The sequence below is a fragment of the Scyliorhinus torazame genome, chromosome 29 (genome assembly GCF_047496885.1).
Source record: "Scyliorhinus torazame isolate Kashiwa2021f chromosome 29, sScyTor2.1, whole genome shotgun sequence".
Classification (NCBI taxonomy): domain Eukaryota; kingdom Metazoa; phylum Chordata; class Chondrichthyes; order Carcharhiniformes; family Scyliorhinidae; genus Scyliorhinus; species Scyliorhinus torazame.
The window spans coordinates 6,628,141-6,645,674 of NC_092735.1; the positions used below are offsets into that span (position 1 = coordinate 6,628,141).

The 17,534-nt window shown below is 52.9% G+C and overlaps 1 protein-coding gene across 1 annotated transcript in view; it reads left to right on the forward strand.

Annotated features, from left to right (window-relative positions):
- The window catches only part of chadla (chondroadherin-like a), a 55,992-nt gene that overhangs the window by 17,822 nt on the left and 20,636 nt on the right, over positions 1 to 17,534 (forward strand). The window contains exon 2 of the mRNA XM_072492006.1: positions 6,045 to 6,206. Within this exon, the coding sequence (XP_072348107.1) occupies positions 6,045 to 6,206 (162 nt within the window). The remainder of the gene's footprint in view (positions 1 to 6,044; positions 6,207 to 17,534) is intronic.

Genomic DNA, 17,534 nt, shown 5'->3' on the forward strand with positions numbered 1-17,534 from the left:
CTGTTACAATTTAGTCCGGCGGGGGCGGTGGAGAACTATATACAACAAATGGTTTTCTTTTTTTAATTTACATTTACAATTTTTGATAGAGAGGAGAAAAAAAATGTCTTTTGAAGTCCAGTGGACCAGTTAGAGGTTTAACCGGTCCGGGGCCTTGATGTGCCGCTGGGAGTGACGTAGTGGGCGATGCCAATGCTGGTCTGATGTCCGGAGCCTCCGGGAGCGTGCCAAAATCCTCTTCATCCTCGGGCGTGGGCAGGGGGAGGACGGATGGTCCCGGGGGGGGGGGGGGGGGGGGGGGGGGTGCCGGGCCAGGGCCAGGTGTGTGACCTGCTGGTGCCAGGTCCCTGAGGGAGACAGTATCCTGGCGGCTGTCGGGCTACGCCATGTAGGCATACTGGGGGCTTGCGTGGAGCAACTGCACCCTCTCCACCAACGGGTCCGTCTTGTGGAGTCGGAAGTGCCTACGGAGCAGGACGAGTCCTGGAGTTGCGAGCCAAGTCGGGAGCGACACCCCGGATGTGGACTTCCTGGGAGGCAAAAAGACGTTCATAGAGTGTGTTGTAGTTGGCGGTGCACAGTAGTGACCGAATGGAGTGTAGTGCATCAGGGAGGACCTCCTGCCAGCGGGAGGCCGGGAGGTTCCTGGACCGGAGGGCCTGTTGGACGGCCCTCCAGACCGTCCCATTCTCCCTCTCTACCTGCCCGTTTTCCCGGGGGTTGTAGCTGGTCGTTCTGCTGGAGGCGATACCCCTGCTGAGCAGGAACTGACGCAGCTCATCGCTCATGAATGAGGATCCGCTGTCACTGTGGATGTAGGCGGGGAAACCGAACAGAGCGAAGATTGTGTTGAGGGCTTTAATGACGGTGGCAGACGTCATGTCGGGGCATGGGATGGCGAAGGGGAATCTGGAGTACTCATCAACCACACTGAGAAAATACGTGTTACGATCAGTGGAGGGGCGGGGCCCTTTGAAATCCACGCTGAGGCGTTCAAAGGGGCGGGAGGCCTTCACCAGGCACGCACGGTCCGGCCGGTAGAAGTGTGGCTTGCACTCCGCACAGACCTGGCAGTCCTGGTGATTGTCCGTACTTCCTCGACGGAGTAGGGCAGATTGCGGGCCTTTATGAAATGGTACAACAGTGTGATTCCCGGGTGACAATGGCTGCCGTGCAGGGTCCGGACTCGGTCTACTTGTGCGCTGGCATATGTACCTCGGGAGAGGGCGTCTGGGGGCTCATTGAGTTTGCCGGGGCGATACAAAACCTCGTTATTGTAGGTGGAGAGCTCGATCCTCCACCTCAAGATCTTCTCATTTTTGATCTTACCCTGCTGTGTATTGTTAAACATGAAGGCTACCGACCGTTGGTCAGTGAGGAGAGTGAATTTCCTGCCGGCCAGGTAATGCCTCCAATGCCGCACAGCTTCAACGATAGCTTGGGCCTCCTTTTCAACGGATGAGTGTCGAATTTCAGAGGCATGAAGGGTGCGGGAAAAGAATGCCACGGGCCTGCCTGCCTGGTTGAGGGTGGCGGCAAGGGTGACGTCTGATGCGTCGCTTTCTACTTGAAAGGGCAGTGTCTCGTCTACTGCGTGCATCCCGGCCTTGGGGATATCAGCTCTGATACAGGCGAAGGCCTGTTGAGCCTCGGCCGTCAGGGGAAACTGGGTTGACTGTATGAGTGGGCGGGCATTGTCCGCATAGTTTGTGACCCACTGAGCGTAGTACGAAAAGAACCCCAGGCAGCGTTTAAGGGCCTTGGGGCAGTGGGGGAGGGGGAGCTCCATGAGGGGATCGGGATGTGGTCGGGATCGGGCCCCAGAACTCCGTTCTGGACCACATAGCCGAGGATGGCTAAGTGGGTCGTGCTAAACACGCACTTCTCCTTGTTGTAGGTGAGGTTTAGGAGAGTGGCGGTGTGGAGAAATTTAGCAAAGTTGGCATCGTGGTCCTGCTCATCATGGCCGCAGATGGTGACGTTGTCTAGGTACGGAAAGGTGGCCCGCAAACCGTACCGGTCGACCATTCGGTCCATCTCCCTTTGGAAGACCGAGACCCCGTTGGTGACGCCGAAGGGAACCCTGAGGAAGTGGTAGAGGTGGCCGTCTGCCTCAAAGGCAGTGTATGGACGGTCCGATTTACGGATGGGGAGCTGGTGGTAGGCGGATTTGAGGTCTACAGTTGAGAAGACCCGGTACTGTGCAATCCTGATTGACCATATCAGATATGCGTGGGAGGGGGTACGCATCGAGTTGCGTGTACCGATTGATGGTCTGGCTGTAGTCCACGACCAGCCTGTGTTTCTCCCCAGTTTTAACCACTACCACTTGGGCTCTCCAGGGGCTGTTGCTGGCCTCGATGATGCCTTCCCGAAGCAGCCGCTGGACCTCAGACCTGATGAAGGTCCTGTCCTGGGTGCTGTACCGTCTGCTCCTGGTGGCGACGAGTTTGCAATCCGGGGTTAGATTTGCGAAGAGGGAAGGCGGATCGACCTTTAGGGTCGCGAGGCCGCACACAGTGAGGGGTGGTAGGGGCCCGCCGAATTTCAGTGTTAGGCTCTGGAGGTTGCACTGGAAGTCCAGGCCGAGTAGTAGGGCAGCGCAGAGGTTAGGGAGGACGTAGAGGCGGAAGCCGCTAAATTCTACGCCCTGGACCGTGACCGTACAGTACCCCCGGATCGCCACGGAATGGGATCCGGAGGCCAGGGAGATTCTTTGGTTGGCGGGGTGTACCGCGAGGGAGCAGCGCCTTACCGTTTCCGGATGGATGAAGCTTTCGGTGCACCAGGAGTCCAGCAGGCAAGAGGTCACGTGTCCATTGATTTTAACGCTGGTCGATGCGGTGGCCAGGTTGTGCGGACGAGACTGGTTGAAGGTCACTGAGGTGAGTCGTGGTCGGTTGACGCTGGTGTCGGATGACGGGGAGCCCGGGGGGCCCTGGTCCTGGAATGCTGGCGGTGCCCATGTGCCATGAGGGAGACAAGATGGCGGCGCCTGAAGATCTCGAGGAGGACAAAATGGCGGCGCCCATGGGCCTCACGGGCGGGGGTTGAACAAGATGGCAGCGCCCATGGGCCACGCTTGGTCTGCGGGAGAGAAGATGGCGGCGGCCATTGTCCGTAAACGAGGGTGATGGGAGCGATAGCGGCGACTGCACGGGCCTGGCACACCGCGGCAAAGTGCCCCTTCATGCCGCAAGCCTTACAAAGGGCAGCGTGGGCCGGGCAGCGCTGGCGGTGGTGTTTCTGCTGGCCGCAGAAATAACATCGGGGACCCCCGGGGTTTGCTGGCTGGCGCGTGGCGCAGGCGTATTGGCTGGATAAGGCCCCCGATGGGGTGGCCGTCTGTGGGGGTGTAGGCCTGGACGTTGCGCGAGGCATTGTCCCATCTAGCAGTCGGCGGCGTATGAGATCCGACTCAATCCCCGTAACAAATGCGTCGCGCGTAAGGAGGTTTGAATGTTCAGTGGCCATAACGGCCTGACAGTCACAGTCCCGGACGAGTGGGATTAGGGCCCGCCAGAAGTCTTCTGTGGACTCACCAGGGAGTTGAGAGCGAGTGGCGAGTACGTGCCTGGCGAAGAGCGTGTTCGTCGTCTGAGCGTAATTCTCCTTGAGAAGCGTCATGACTTTGTCGTATTTCGGCGTGTCCTGGATCAGCGGAAAGACGCTGCAGCTCAACCTCGAGCACAGGATCTGTATCTTCTGAGCCTCCGAGACAGGGCTGGGCGCCGAGTTGATGTACGGCTCGAAGCAAGTTGCCAGTGTTGAAAGTCCTTTTTGGCGTCGCTTGAATGCGGATCCAGCTGCAGGCGATCCGGTTAGAAACGGAGATCCATCTTTTGAAAATCTTAGAGCAATAAATTGCTGCACGATCAATTGCACAAAGACGAGAGTTGGGTACAACTGAGGCTTTATTGCTCTAACATATGTGGCCTCCCACAGCAGCTGGTGAAATGGCTGCAGCATGGAGGACACACATATTTATACTCTGCCTACTGGGCGGAGTCAGCAGGCAGGGGCTACCAACATACCTGTAGTACAGGTCCTACCATACATCACCTAATAGAGCTCCAATAGTGGTTTACCACACTTACCACGGCGGCTACCGTACTGACCCTGGGGGGCTAGATTTGATGGAGGTGACTGGGGACTTTTCTACCAGAAGAACTGGCAGAAGGCCTCCCTTGTCTCTTAAAGAACACCTGCCGAGCTAAGTCCCACTCAGGCACTTAGCAAGCCAGCTGTGGTCCTTTCATGGGAGCCACGTATCCAGGCTCACCAACACCTGGAGGCCATTCAGGTACATGACATCCAGCCGGAGCCGACATTCATTGGCGTTGGGGAGGGAAGGCACCCACCCCCCACCCCCCTCACCGTGTACTTAATTGGGGTGGAGGAACATGGTAAGGTCCCCACCTGCACCCTCCTGCTCAATTAAGGGGCAGGGAGTCTAAATGAAAGATAAGAGAGGGTTAGGGTTAGATCCCCGGGAAACTCCAGTGTGGGAGGATGAAGAGATGTCGTTCCCGGTGAGTCTCAGTCCACGATTGGATAGATTAAAAAAGGTGAGACCGTCCCATCCAACAGCATTGCGGTGGAGGGGAATTGAAGGCAGATGTCGAGCTGCAGACAGGTGGAGAAGAACAAGGACTGCCTCACAATCACAGTCACAGGGGTGTCATTAATGAGTTTGGTAAAAGATATTTAGACTTTGGGACAGGAGCGGAAAAGCATTTATTGCCCATCCCTAGGTGCCCTTCAGAAGGTGGTGGTGAGCTGCCTTCTTGAACCCGCCGCTGTCCCTGAGGTGTAGGTACACCCACTGTGCTGTTAGGGAGGGAGTTCCAGGATTTTGATCCAGCGACAGTGAAGCAACGGCCGATATATTTCCAAGTCAGGATGGTGAGTGACTTGGAGGGGAACCTCCAGGTGGTGGGGTTCCCAGGTATCTGCTGCTCTTGTCCTTCTAGATAGTAGCGGTCGTGGGTTTGGAAGGTGCTGCCTAAGGAACCTTGGTGAGTTACTGCAGTGCATCTTGTAGATGGGACACACGGCTGCCACTGTGGGTCGGTGGTGGAGGGAGTGAATGTTTGTGGAAGGGGAGCAATCAAGTGGGGCTGTTTTGTCCTGGATGGTGTCGAGCTTCTTGAGTGTTGTTGGAGCTGCGCTCATCCAGGCAAGTGGAGAGCATTCCATCACACTCCTGACTTGTGCCTTGTAGAAGGTGAGTTGCTCGCCGTAGGATTTCTAGCCTTTCACCTGCTCTGGTAGCCACAGTATTAACATGGCTCGTCCAGTTCAGTTTCTGATCAAAATGATCACAGCTCCAGGGACAAAAACAGAAAATACTGGACAATCTCAGCACATCTGACAACTCACGTTGGGAGTCTGGGTGACTTTTAGTCAAAGTCGTCCAGACTCGAAACGTTAGCCCCGTTCTCTCTCCACAGGCGCTGTCAGACCTGCTGAGAGTGTCCAGTATTTTCTGTTTTGGTTTCAGATTCCAGCATCCGCATTAATTTGCTTTTACAGCGCCAGGGACCCGGGTTCGATTCCCGGCTTGGGTCGCTGTCTGTGCGGAGTCTGCACGTCCTCCCCGTGTGTGCGTGGGTTTCCTCCGGGTGCTCCGGTTTCCTCCCACAGCCCAAAGATGTGCGGGTTAGGTGGATTGGACATGCTAAATTGTCCTTGGTGTCCAAAAGGTTAGGTGGGGGTTACTGGGTTAAGGGAATTGCGTGAAGGTGTGGGCTTAAGTCGGGTGCTCTTTCCAAAGGTTGGTGCAGACTTGATGGCCCGAATGGCTTCCTTCTGCACTGTAGGGAGTCTATGATTCTATGTTGATTGTGCAGGATTCAGCAAGGTAATGCCAACTTGTGTGGCATGAATGTAACTTGCCACTTATCAGCCCAATGCATTTGGGCATGAACTGCTTCATTATTGAAGGGGGGGGTGTCATAGCAATTCAGAGGCAGTAAAATGGGGGTCACACTGGGAAAAGGTTTGGGAAGCACTGAGCTAACTGGAGTGGTTTTCTTTTTTAGATGCTCTCACCGTGTTCCAGTCACTGGCTCCTGGGAGCTGTGTTTACCACTCTTGTGGTGGGTGCTCTGGCCTGTCCGCCTTACTGCATCTGCGACAACATTCAGCGAGTGGTGACCTGTATCAAGAAAGAGCTCACAGAGGTCCCCATCACCATACCAGAGGTTTGTATCGGCTGGACGGTAAAAGGCACATGTCAAGGTTGCCAGGTTTGGGGCTTGGTTTGTACAGTCTCCCCGTGTCTGCGTGGGTTTCGCCCCCACAGCCCAAAGATGTGCAGGGTAGGTCGAATGGCCACGCTAAATTGCCCCTTAATTGGAAAAAAAATGAATTGGGTACTCTAAATTTATAAAACAAAAAGGTTTGGGTTTTGGGACCCAACTCGATAAGTCACCAATCTTCAGAACGTTCTCCCGCCTCCTCTTCACCTTGGACGTCCAATCCCTCTGCACCCCACCATGTCACCAGTAGAGTCCAAGAGCTCTCCACCTCTTCTTCGAGCAGAGGCCCAATCACCACCCTCCTCCGCCTTTTTCCCTCATTGAATAATTTCCCCTTTAACTTGTCTCCCTTCCTCCTAATCAAAGGATACTCACATGTTCCTGCTAATGCCTGCTCGTTTGTGGGGGGAATGTAGAACACGGCACAGTGGCACGGTGGTTAGCACTGCTGCCTCACAACGGCAGGGTCCCGGATTCGATTCCGACCTCGGGTGACAGTCTGTGCGGAGTCTGCATGTTCTCCCCGTGTCTGCGTGGGTTTCCTCCGGGTGCCCCGGTTTCCTCCCACAGTCCAAAGATGTGCAGGTTCGGTCATGATCAATGTGCGGGGATAGGGTGGGGGAGTGGGCCTAGGTAGAGTGCTTTTTCAGACGCTTGGTGCAGACTCGATGGGCCGAATGGCCTCCTTCTGCACTATAGGGGTTCCATAGATTATCTGGGGTGCAGGCAGCTGAAGGCCAATGATGGGGTGATTAAAGTCAGGTCTAAGAGGTTAGATTGAAGGAGCACCAAGATTTTGAAGAGGTTCCAGGGTATGAGGATTTTACAGAGATAGAATCATCCTATAATAAAGCTCAGAAGACCATTCAACCCATCATGGCTTTGCGACCACTCTAGTAGAGATCCAATTAGTCCCACTCCTTCACGACAATCCTGTAATAGTTTTCACTTATTTACCCACTTCCCTTTTGAAAGTAACTATTGGATCTTCTGCCAGCATTCTTTCAGACTGCGCCTTCCAGCCCACACACGTTCTGTGTGTGAAAATGTTTCTCTTTATGTCCCCTCTCACTTCGTCGCACTTTGTCCTGGATTTCCACGCCTTTTTCTGCCGGCGTAACTTTGTAGTTTGCGTTCGGGGCTTCTTCGCAGGTGTCTGTGGGAGATAATCCAGAAGGCGGAAGCATCAGAGGTTGGGGCAGGTTGTGCGCCTGCAGACCCGCACATCCACGCTCTAAAGGTTCCACCAGCAAACAGTTACAAGCTGCTGAATATCATCTTTTCCCATAAAACTCCCTCTGCTGGTACATGCGTGTCCGATTCGATGCCCCAACATCTTCATACGATTTCCTGAGGCACTGATGGAGATGGCGTATTTTCTGGTAGCGCCTGCGTTGGCGATGTGTGCCTCTGGTCGGTGTTAGAAAGTATATTCATAAGCAGGCAATAATAAAGCCAAACCCTGTATCCTTGCAGACACAATTGGGGGCGATTGTTTTACCTTCCTTGAAAAGCCCAAGTAAAGGTTTATGATCGGCGATGACTGTGAAGTGTCTCTCATGAACGCACGAGTGAAATTTTCTGATATCAAAGATGATGTCTAGGCCCTCCTTCTCGATGTGCAAATACCCCCTCCCTGCATCAATCCAGGTCCTTGAAACATTGTCAGTGGGTCTTCCTACCCCATCATTCATAGAATCATAGAATTTACAGTGCAGAAGGAGGCCATTCAGCCCATCGAGTCGGCACCGGCTCTTGGAAAGAGCACCCTACCCAAGGTCAACACCTCCACCCTATCCCCATAACCCAGTAACCCCACCCAACACTAAGGGCAATTTTGCACACTAAGGGCAATTTAGCACGGCCAATCCACCTAACCTGCACATCTTTGGACTGTGGGAGGAAACCGGAGCACCCGGAGGAAACCCACGCACACACGGGGAGGATGTGCAGACTCCGCACAGACAGTGACCCAAGCCGGAATCGAACCTGGGACCCTGGAGCTGTGAAGCAATTGTGCTATCCACAATGCTACCACGCTGCCCATAATGCCCATTCATTGTAGGTGACAGAACAGCGCCAACCCTATATGGAGACTCATCATAAGTGAGTATTATTTCTTTAGAAGGATCAAAATGGATTAGTAAACATGTTGATTGAAAGTCTTGTCTGACTTGTTTGAATGGTTCCTTCTGTCCAAAGATGTGCCGGTTAGGTGGATTGGCCATGATAAATTGCCCTTAGTGCCAAAAAGGTTAGGTGGGGTTACTGGGTTACGGGGATAGGATGGGGTGCTCTTTCCAAGAGCCGGTGCAGACTCGATGGGCCCAAATGGCCTCCTTCTGCACTGTAAATTCTATTGTGTCGTCCCCCCACCCCCCCCCCCCCCCCCCCCCCCCCGCCCCCCGATCCTGGGCTGCTGCTGCTGCCTTCTTTTTTCCATTCCATCTATCTTTCTGCGAGGTATTCGACGAACGGTTGCCACCGCCTGGTGAACCCTTGAGCCGACCCCCTTAGAACGAACTTAATCCGCTCTAGCTTTATAAACCCCGCCATGTCATTTATCCAGGTCTCCACCCCCGGGGGCTTGGCTTCTTTCCACATTAACAATATCCTGCGCCGGGCTACTAGGGACGCAAAGGCCAAAACATCGGCCTCTCTCGCCTCCTGCACTCCCGGCTCTTGTGCAACCCCAAATATAGCCAACCCCCAGCTTGGTTCGACCCGGACCCCCACTACTTTTGAAAGCACCTTTGTCACCCCCATCCAAAACCCCTGTAGTGCCGGGCATGACCAAAACATATGGGTATGATTCGCTGGGCTTCTCGAGCACCTCGCACACCTATCCTCCACCCCAAAAATTTTACTGAGCCGTGCTCCAGTCATATGCGCCCTGTGTAATACCTTAAACTGAATCAGGCTTAGCCTGGAACACGAGGACGACGAGTTTACCCTGCTTAGGGCATCTGCCCACAGCCCCTCCTCGATCTCCTCCCCCAGCTCTTCTTCCCATTTCCCTTTTAGTTCATCTACCATAGTCTCCCCTTCGTCCCTCATTTCCCTATATATATCTGACACCTTACCATCCCCCACCCATGTCTTTGAGATCACTCTGTCCTGCACCTCTTGTGTCGGGAGCTGCGGGAATTCCCTCACCTGTTGCCTCGCAAAAGCCCTCAGTTGCATATACCTGAATGCATTCCCTTGGGGCAACCCATATTTCTCGGTCAGCGCTCCCAGACTCGCGAACTTCCCATCCACAAACAGATCTTTCAGTTGCGTTATTCCTGCTCTTTGCCACATTCCATATCCCCCATCCATTCCTCCCGGGGCAAACCTATGGTTGTTTCTTATCGGGGACCCCCCCAAGGCTCCAGTCTTTCCCCTATGCCGTCTCCACTGTCCCCAAATCTTCAGTGTAGCCACCACCACCGGGCTTGTGGTGTAGTTCCTCGGTGAGAACGGCAATGGGGCTGTCAGCATAGCCTGTAGGCTAGTCCCCCCTACAGGACGCCCTCTCTAATCTCTTCCACGCCGCTCCCTCCTCCTCTCCCATCCACTTACTCACCATTGAAATATTAGCGGCCCAATAATACTCACTTAGGCTCGGTAGTGCCAGCCCCCCCCCTATCCCCTGCTACGCTGTAAGAATCCCTTCCTCACTCTCGGGGTCTTCCCGGCCCCACACAAAACCCATGATGCTCTTTTCAATCCTTTTAAAAAAAGCCTTCGTGATCACCACCGGGAGGCACTGAAACACAAAGAGGAATCTCGGGAGGACCACCATCTTAACCGCCTGCACCCTCCCTGCCAGTGACAGGGATACCATATCCCATCTCTTGAAATCCTCCTCCATTTGTTCCACCAACCGCGTTAAATTTAACCTATGCAATGTGCCCCAATTCTTGGCTATCTGGATCCCCAGGTAACGAAAGTCCCTTGTTACCTTCCTCAACGGTAGGTCCTCTATTTCTCTACTCTGCTCCCCTGGATGCACCACAAACAACTCACTTTTCCCCATGTTCAATTTATACCCTGAAAAATCCCCAAACTCCCCAAGTATCCGCATTATTTCTGGCATCCCCTCCGCCAGGTCTGCCACGTATAGTAGCAAATCGTCTGCATACAAAGATACCCGGTGTTCTTCTCCTCCTCTAAGTACTCCCCTCCACTTCTTGAACCCCTCAACGCTATCGCCAGGGGCTCAATCGCCAGTGCAAACAATAATGGGGGCAGAGGGCATCCCTGCCTTGTCCCTCTATGGAGCCGAAAATATGCAGTTCCCCGTCCATTCGTGACCACGCTCGCCATCGGGGCCCTATACAACAGCTGCACCCATCTAACATACCCCTCTCCAAAACCAAATCTCCTCAACACCTCCCACAAATAATCCCACTCCACTCTATCAAATGCTTTCTCGGCATCCATCGCCACTACTATCTCCGTTTCCCCCTCTGGTGGGGCCATCATCATTACCCCTAACAACCTCCGTATATTCGTGTTCAGCTGTCTCCCCTTCACAAACCCAGTTTGGTCCTCGTGGACCACCCCCGGACACATTCCTCTATTCTCATTGCCATTACCTTGGCCAGGATCTTGGCATCTACATTTAGGAGGGAAATAGGTCTATAGGACCCGCATTGTAGCGGATCCTTTTCCTTCTTTAAGAGAAGCGATATCGTTGCTTCAGACATAGTCGGGGGCAGTTGTCCCCTTTCCTTTGCCTCATTAAAGGTCCTCGTCAATACCGGGGCGAGCAAGTCCACATATTTTCTGTAGAATTCGACTGGGAATCCATCCGGTCCCGGGGCCTTTCCCGCCTGCATGCTCCTAATTCCTTTCACCACTTCTTCTACCTCGATCTGTGCTCCCAGTCCCACCCTTTCCTGCTCTTCCACCTTGGGAAATTCCAGCCGATCCAAGAAGCCCATCATTCTCTCCCTCCCATCCGGGGGTTGAGCTTCATAGAATTTTTTATAAAATGTCTTGAACACTCCATTCACTCTCTCCGCTCCCCGCTCCATCTCTCCTTCCTCATCCCCTCACTCCCCCTATTTCCCTCGCTGCTCCCCTTTTCCTCAATTGGTGTGCCAGCAACCTGCTCGCCTTCTCCCATATTCGTACTGTACACCCTGTGCCTTCCTCCATTGTGCCTCTGCAGTGCCCGTAGTCAGCAAGTCAAATTCTACATGTAGCCTTTGCCTTTCCCTGTACAGTCCCTCCTCCGGTGCTTCCGCATATTGTCTGTCCACCCTCAAAGGTTCTTGCAGCAACCGCTCCCGTTCCTTACTCTCCTGCTTCCCTTTATGTGCCCTTATTGATATCAGCTCCCCTCTAACCACCGCCTTCAACGCCTCCCAGACCACTCCCACCTGGACCTCCCCATTATCATTGAGTTCCAAGTACTTTTCAATGCACCCCCTCACCCTTAGACACACCCCCTCATCTGCCATTAGTCCCATGTCCATTCTCCAGGGTGGGCGCCCTCCTGTTTCCTCCCCTATCTCCAAGTCTACCCAGTGTGGAGCGTGATCCGAAATGGCTATAGCCGTATACTCCGTTCCCCTCACCTTCGGGATCAACGCCCTTCCCAGCACAAAAAAGTCTATTCGCGAGTAGACTTTATGGACGTAGGAGAAAAAGGAGAACTCCTTACTCCTAGGTCTGCTAAATCTCCACGGGTCTACACCTCCCATCTGCTCCATAAAATCTTTAAGTACCTTGGCTGCTGCCGGCCTCCTTCCAGTCCTGGACTTCGACCTATCCAGCCCTGGTTCCAACACCGTATTAAAATCTCCCCCCATTATCAGCTTTCCCATCTCTAGGTCCGGAATGCGTCCTAGCATCCGCCTCATAAAATTGGCATCATCCCAGTTCGGGGCATATACATTTACCAAAACCACCGTCTCCCCCTGTAGTTTGCCACTCACCATCACGTATCTGCCCCCGTTATCCACCACTATAGTCTTTGCGTCGAACATTACCCGCTTCCCCACTAATATAGCCACCCCCCTGTTTTTCGCATCTAGCCCCGAATGGAACACCTGCCCCACCCATCCTTTGCGTAGCCTAACCTGGTCTATCAGTATCAGGTGCGTTTCCTGTAACATAACCACATCTGCCTTAAGTTTCTTAAGGTGTGCGAGTACCCGTGCCCTCTTTATCGGCCCGTTCAGCCCTCTCACGTTCCACGTGATCAGCCGGGTTGGGGGGCTTCCTCCCCCCCCCCCCCCTGTCGATTAGCCATCCCCTTTTTCCAGCTCCTCACCCGGTTCCCACGCAGCTGTATCTCCCCCAGGCGGTGCCCCCCCGCCCATCCTCTCCCATACCAGCTCCCCCCTCTCCCCAGCAGCAGCAACCCAGTAATTCCCCCCTCCCACCCCCCCGCTAGATCCCCCGCTAGCGTAATTACTCCCCCCATGTTGCTCCCAGAAGTCAGCAAACTCTGGCCGACCTCGGCTTCCCCCCGTGACCTCGGCTCGCACCATGCGACGCCCCCTCCTTCCTGCTTCTCTATTCCCGCCATGATTATCATAGCGCGGGAACCAAGCCCGCGCTTCTCCCTTGGCCCCGCCCCCAATGGCCAACGCCCCATCTCCTCCACCTCCCCTCCTCCCCCCATCACCACCTGTGGAAGAGAGAAAAGTTACCACATCGCAGGATTAGTACATAAAACTCCTCTTTCCCCCCTTTTTAACCCCCCTCTTCGCCCCACCACTTTGTTCAAACGTTCTTTTTAATAACCCGCTCATTCCAGTTTTTCTTCCACAATAAAAGTCCACGCTTCATCTGCCGTCTCAAAGTAGTGGTGCCTCCCTCGATATGTGACCCACAGTCTTGCCGGGTGCAGCATTCCAAATTTTATCTTCTTTTTATGAAGCACCGCCTTGGCCCGATTAAAGCTCGCTCTCCTTCTCACCACCTCCGCACTCCAGTCTTGATAAACGCGGATCACCGCGTTCTCCCATTTACTGCTCCGAGTTTTCTTTGCCCATCTAAGGACCATTTCTCTATCCTTAAAACGGAGGAATCTCACCACTATGGCTCTGGGAATTTCTCCTGCTCTCGGTCCTCGCGCCATCACTCGGTATGCTCCCTCCACCTCCAACGGACCCGCCGGGGCCTCCGCTCCCATTAACGAGTGCAGCATCGTGCTCACATATGCCCCGACGTCCGCTCCCTCCGCACCTTCAGGAAGACCAAGAATCCTCAGGTTGTTCCTCCTTGCGTTGTTCTCCAGTGCCTCCAACCTTTCTACACATCGTTTCTGATGTGCCTCATGCGTCTCCGTCTTCACCACCAGGCCCTGTATGTCGTCCTCATTCTCGGCTGCCTTTGCCTTCACGACCCGAAGCTCCCGCTCCTGGGTCTTTTGTTCCTCCTTTAGCCCTTCGATCGCCTGTAGTATCGGGGCCAACAGCTCTTTCTTCATTTCCTTTTTGATCTCTTCCACACAGCATTTCAAGAACTCTTGTTGTTCAGGGCCCCATGTTAAACTGCCACCTTCCGACGCCATCTTGGTTTTTGCTTGCCTTCCTTGCTGCTGTTCTAAAGGATCCACTGCAATCCGGCCACTTTCTCCTCCTTTTTTCATCCGTATCCAGGGGGGATTCCCTTCTGGTTTACCGCACAGTGTTTTTAGCCGTCAAAATTGCCGTTGGGGCTCCTATCAAGAGCCCAAAAGTCCGTTTCACCGGGAGCTGCCGAAACGTGCGACTCAGCTGGTCATCGCCGCACCCGGACGTCCACCTGAGTTTTTTTTAATAGCACATAGAATTGTAGAATTTACAGTGCAGAAGGAGGCCATTCGGCCCATCAAATCTGCACCGGCCCTTGGAAAGAGCACCCTACTGAAGTCCACATAGCTACCCAATCCCCATAACCCCCACTTAACATTTTTTGTACACTAAGGGCAACTTAGCATAGCCAATCCACCTAACCCGCACATCTTTGGACTGTGGGAGGAAACCGGAGCACCCGGAGGAAACCCACGCACACACAGGGAGAACGTGCGGACTCCACACAGACAGTGACCCAGCCAGGAATTGAACCTGGGACCCTGGAGCTGTGAAGCAATTGTGCTAACCACTGTGCTACCGTGCTGCCCTCACATGCAGGGATGCTAGCATTAATGATAAGTCGGGAATTAATACCTTTTCAAATTGTGTGTGGGGGGGAAACTGAAGTGACATCACAGAAAAGCTGTGACCTGAGTGGCTGGGTGGGAATCTACACTAAATTAAAAAAATTAAGCATTGGTAACTAATTAAACATAATTACTTAATTATAATTTAGAGGGGTATCTAAGCCAGAGATTGGCGAGTACTGTATTTAGCTTTCACATTTATAGTAGAAATCTAGTGCTAGGAAACATATAGTTAACAGTAACTTCTAAATGTAATTTACTAATTAATTGACGCAATGTCAGTCAGAGGGGTGCATTGCTCTGACTGTGAGATTTGGCAGGTCAGGGAGGCTTCCAGCCTCCCGGATGGCTTCATCTGCAGAAAGTGCACCCAACTGGAGCTCCTCACAGACTGCATGGTTCGGTTGGAGCGGCACTTGGATGCACTTAGGAGCATGCAGGTGGCGGAAATCGTCATAGATCGCAGTTATATAAATGTGGTCACACCCAAGGTGCAGGCAGAGAAATGGGTGACCACCAGAAAGGGCAGGCAGTCAGTGCAGGTATCCCCTGTAGTTGTCCCCTTCTCGAACAGGTATACCCCTTTGGATACTGTCGGGGGGGATAGCCTATCAGGGGAAAACAGCAGCAGCCAGAGCAGTGACACCACGGCTGGCTCTGATGTTCAGAAGGGAAGGTCAAAGAGCAGAAGAGCATTAGTCATAGGGGACTCTATAGTCAGAGGCACAGATAGGCGCTTCTGTGGACGTGAAAGAGACTCCAGGATGGTATGTTGCCTCCCTGGTGCCAGGGTCCAGGATGTCTCCGAACGGGTGGAGGGCATCCTGAAGGGGGAGGGCAAACAGGCAGAGGTCGTTGTACATATTGGTACAAACGACATAGGCAGGAAGGGGCATGAGGTCCTGCAGCAGGAGTTCAGGGAGCTAGGCAGAAAGTTAAAAGACAGGACCTCTAGAGTTGTAATCTCGGGATTACTTCCTGTGCCACGTGCCAGTGAGGCCAGAAATAGGAAGATAGAGCAGCTAAACACGTGGCTAAACAGCTGGTGTAGGAGAGAGGGTTTCCGTTATCTGGACCACTGGGAGCTCTTCCGGGGCAGGTGTGACCTATATAAGAAGGACGGGTTGCATTTAACTGGAGAGGCATAAATATCCTGGCCGCGAGGTTTGCTAGTGTCACACGGGAGGGTTTAAACTAGTATGGCAGGGGGGTGGGCACGGGAGCAATAGGTCAGAAGGTGAGAGCATTGAGGGAGAACGAGGGAATAGGGCCAGTATGGCTCTGAGGCAGAGCAGACAGGGTGAAGTTGCTGAACTCAGCGGGTCTGGTGGCCTGAAGTGCATATGTTTTAATGCAAGAAGTATTACGGGTAAGGCAGATGAATTTAGAGCTTGGATTAGTTCTTGGAACTATGATGTTGTTGCCATAACAGAGACCTGGTTGAGGGAAGGGCAGGATTGGCAGCTAAACGTTCCAGGATTTAGATGTTTCAGGCGGGATAGAGGGGGAGGTAAAAGGGGAGGCGGAGTTGCGCTACTGGTTAGGGAGAATATCACAGCTGTACTACGGGAGGACACCTCAGAGGGCAGTGAGGCTATATGGGTAGAGATCAGGAATAAGAAGGGTGCAGTCACAATGTTGGGGGTTTGCTACAGGCCTCCCAACAGCCAGCGGGAAATAGAGGAGCAGATAGGTAGACAGATTTTGGAAAAGAGAAATAACAACAGGGTTGTTGTGATGGGAGACTTCAACTTCCCCACTATTGACTGGGACTCACTTAGTACCAGGGGCTTAGACGGGGCAGAGTTTGTAAGGAGCATCCAGGAGGGCTTCTTAAAACAATATGTAGACAGTCCAACTAGGGAAGGTGCTGTACTGGACCTGGTATTGGGGAATGGGCCCGGCCAGGTGGTAGAAGTTTCAGTAGGGGAGCATTTCGGGAACAGTGACCGCAATTCAGTAAGTTTTAAAGTGCTGGTGGACATGGATAAGAGTGGTCCTAGGGTGAATGTGCTAAATTGGGGGAAGGCTAATTATAACAATATTAGGCGGGAACTGAAGAACCTAGATTGGGGGCGGATGTTTGAGGGTAAATCAACATCTGACATGTGGGAGGCTTTCAAGTGTCAGTTGAAAGGAATTCAGGACCGGCATGTTACTGTGAGGAAGAAGGATAAATACGGCAATTTTCGAGAACCTTGGATAATGAGACATATTGTAGGCCTCGTCAAAAAGAAAAAGGAGGCATTTGTCAGGGCTAAAAGGCTGGGAACAGCCGAAGCCTGTGTGGAATATAAGGAAAGTAGGAAGGAACTTAAGCAAGGAGTCAGGAGGGCTAAACGGGGTCACGAAAAGTCATTGGCAAATAGGGTTAAGGAAAATCCCAAGACTTTTTACACGTACAAAAAAAGCAAGAGGGTAGCCAGGGAAAGGGTTGGCCCACTGAAGGATAGGCAAGGGAATCTATGTGTGGAGCCAGAGGAAATGGGCGAGGTACTAAATGAATACTTTGCATCAGTATTCACCAAAGAGAAAGAATTGGTAGATGTTGAGTCTGGAGAAGGGGGTGTAGATAGCCTGGGTCACATTGAGATTCAAAAAGACGAGGTGTTGGGCGTCTTGAAAAATATTAAGGTAGATAAGTCCCCAGGGCCTGATGGGATCTACCCCAGAATACTGAAGGAGGCTAGTGAGGATTTTGCTGAGGCCTTGACAGAAATCTTTGGATCCTCACTGTCTTCAGGTGATGTCCCGGAGGTCTGGAGAATAGCCAATGTTGTTCCTCTGTTTAAGAAGGGTAGCAAGGATAATCCAGGGAACGACAGGCCGGTGAGCCTTACGTCAGTGGTAGGGAAATGACTGGAGAGAATTCTTCGAGACAGGATCTACTCCCATTTGGAAGCAAATGGACGTATTAGTGAGAGGCAGCATGGTTTTGTGAAGGGGAGGTCGTGTCTCACTAACTTGATAGAGTTTTTCGAAGAGGTCACAAAGATGATTGATGCAGGTAGGGCAGTGGATGTTGTCTATTTGGACTTCAATAAGGCCTTTGACAAGGTCCCTCATGGTAGACTAGTGCAAAAGGTGAAGTCACACGGGATCAGGGGTGAGCTGGCAAGGTGGAT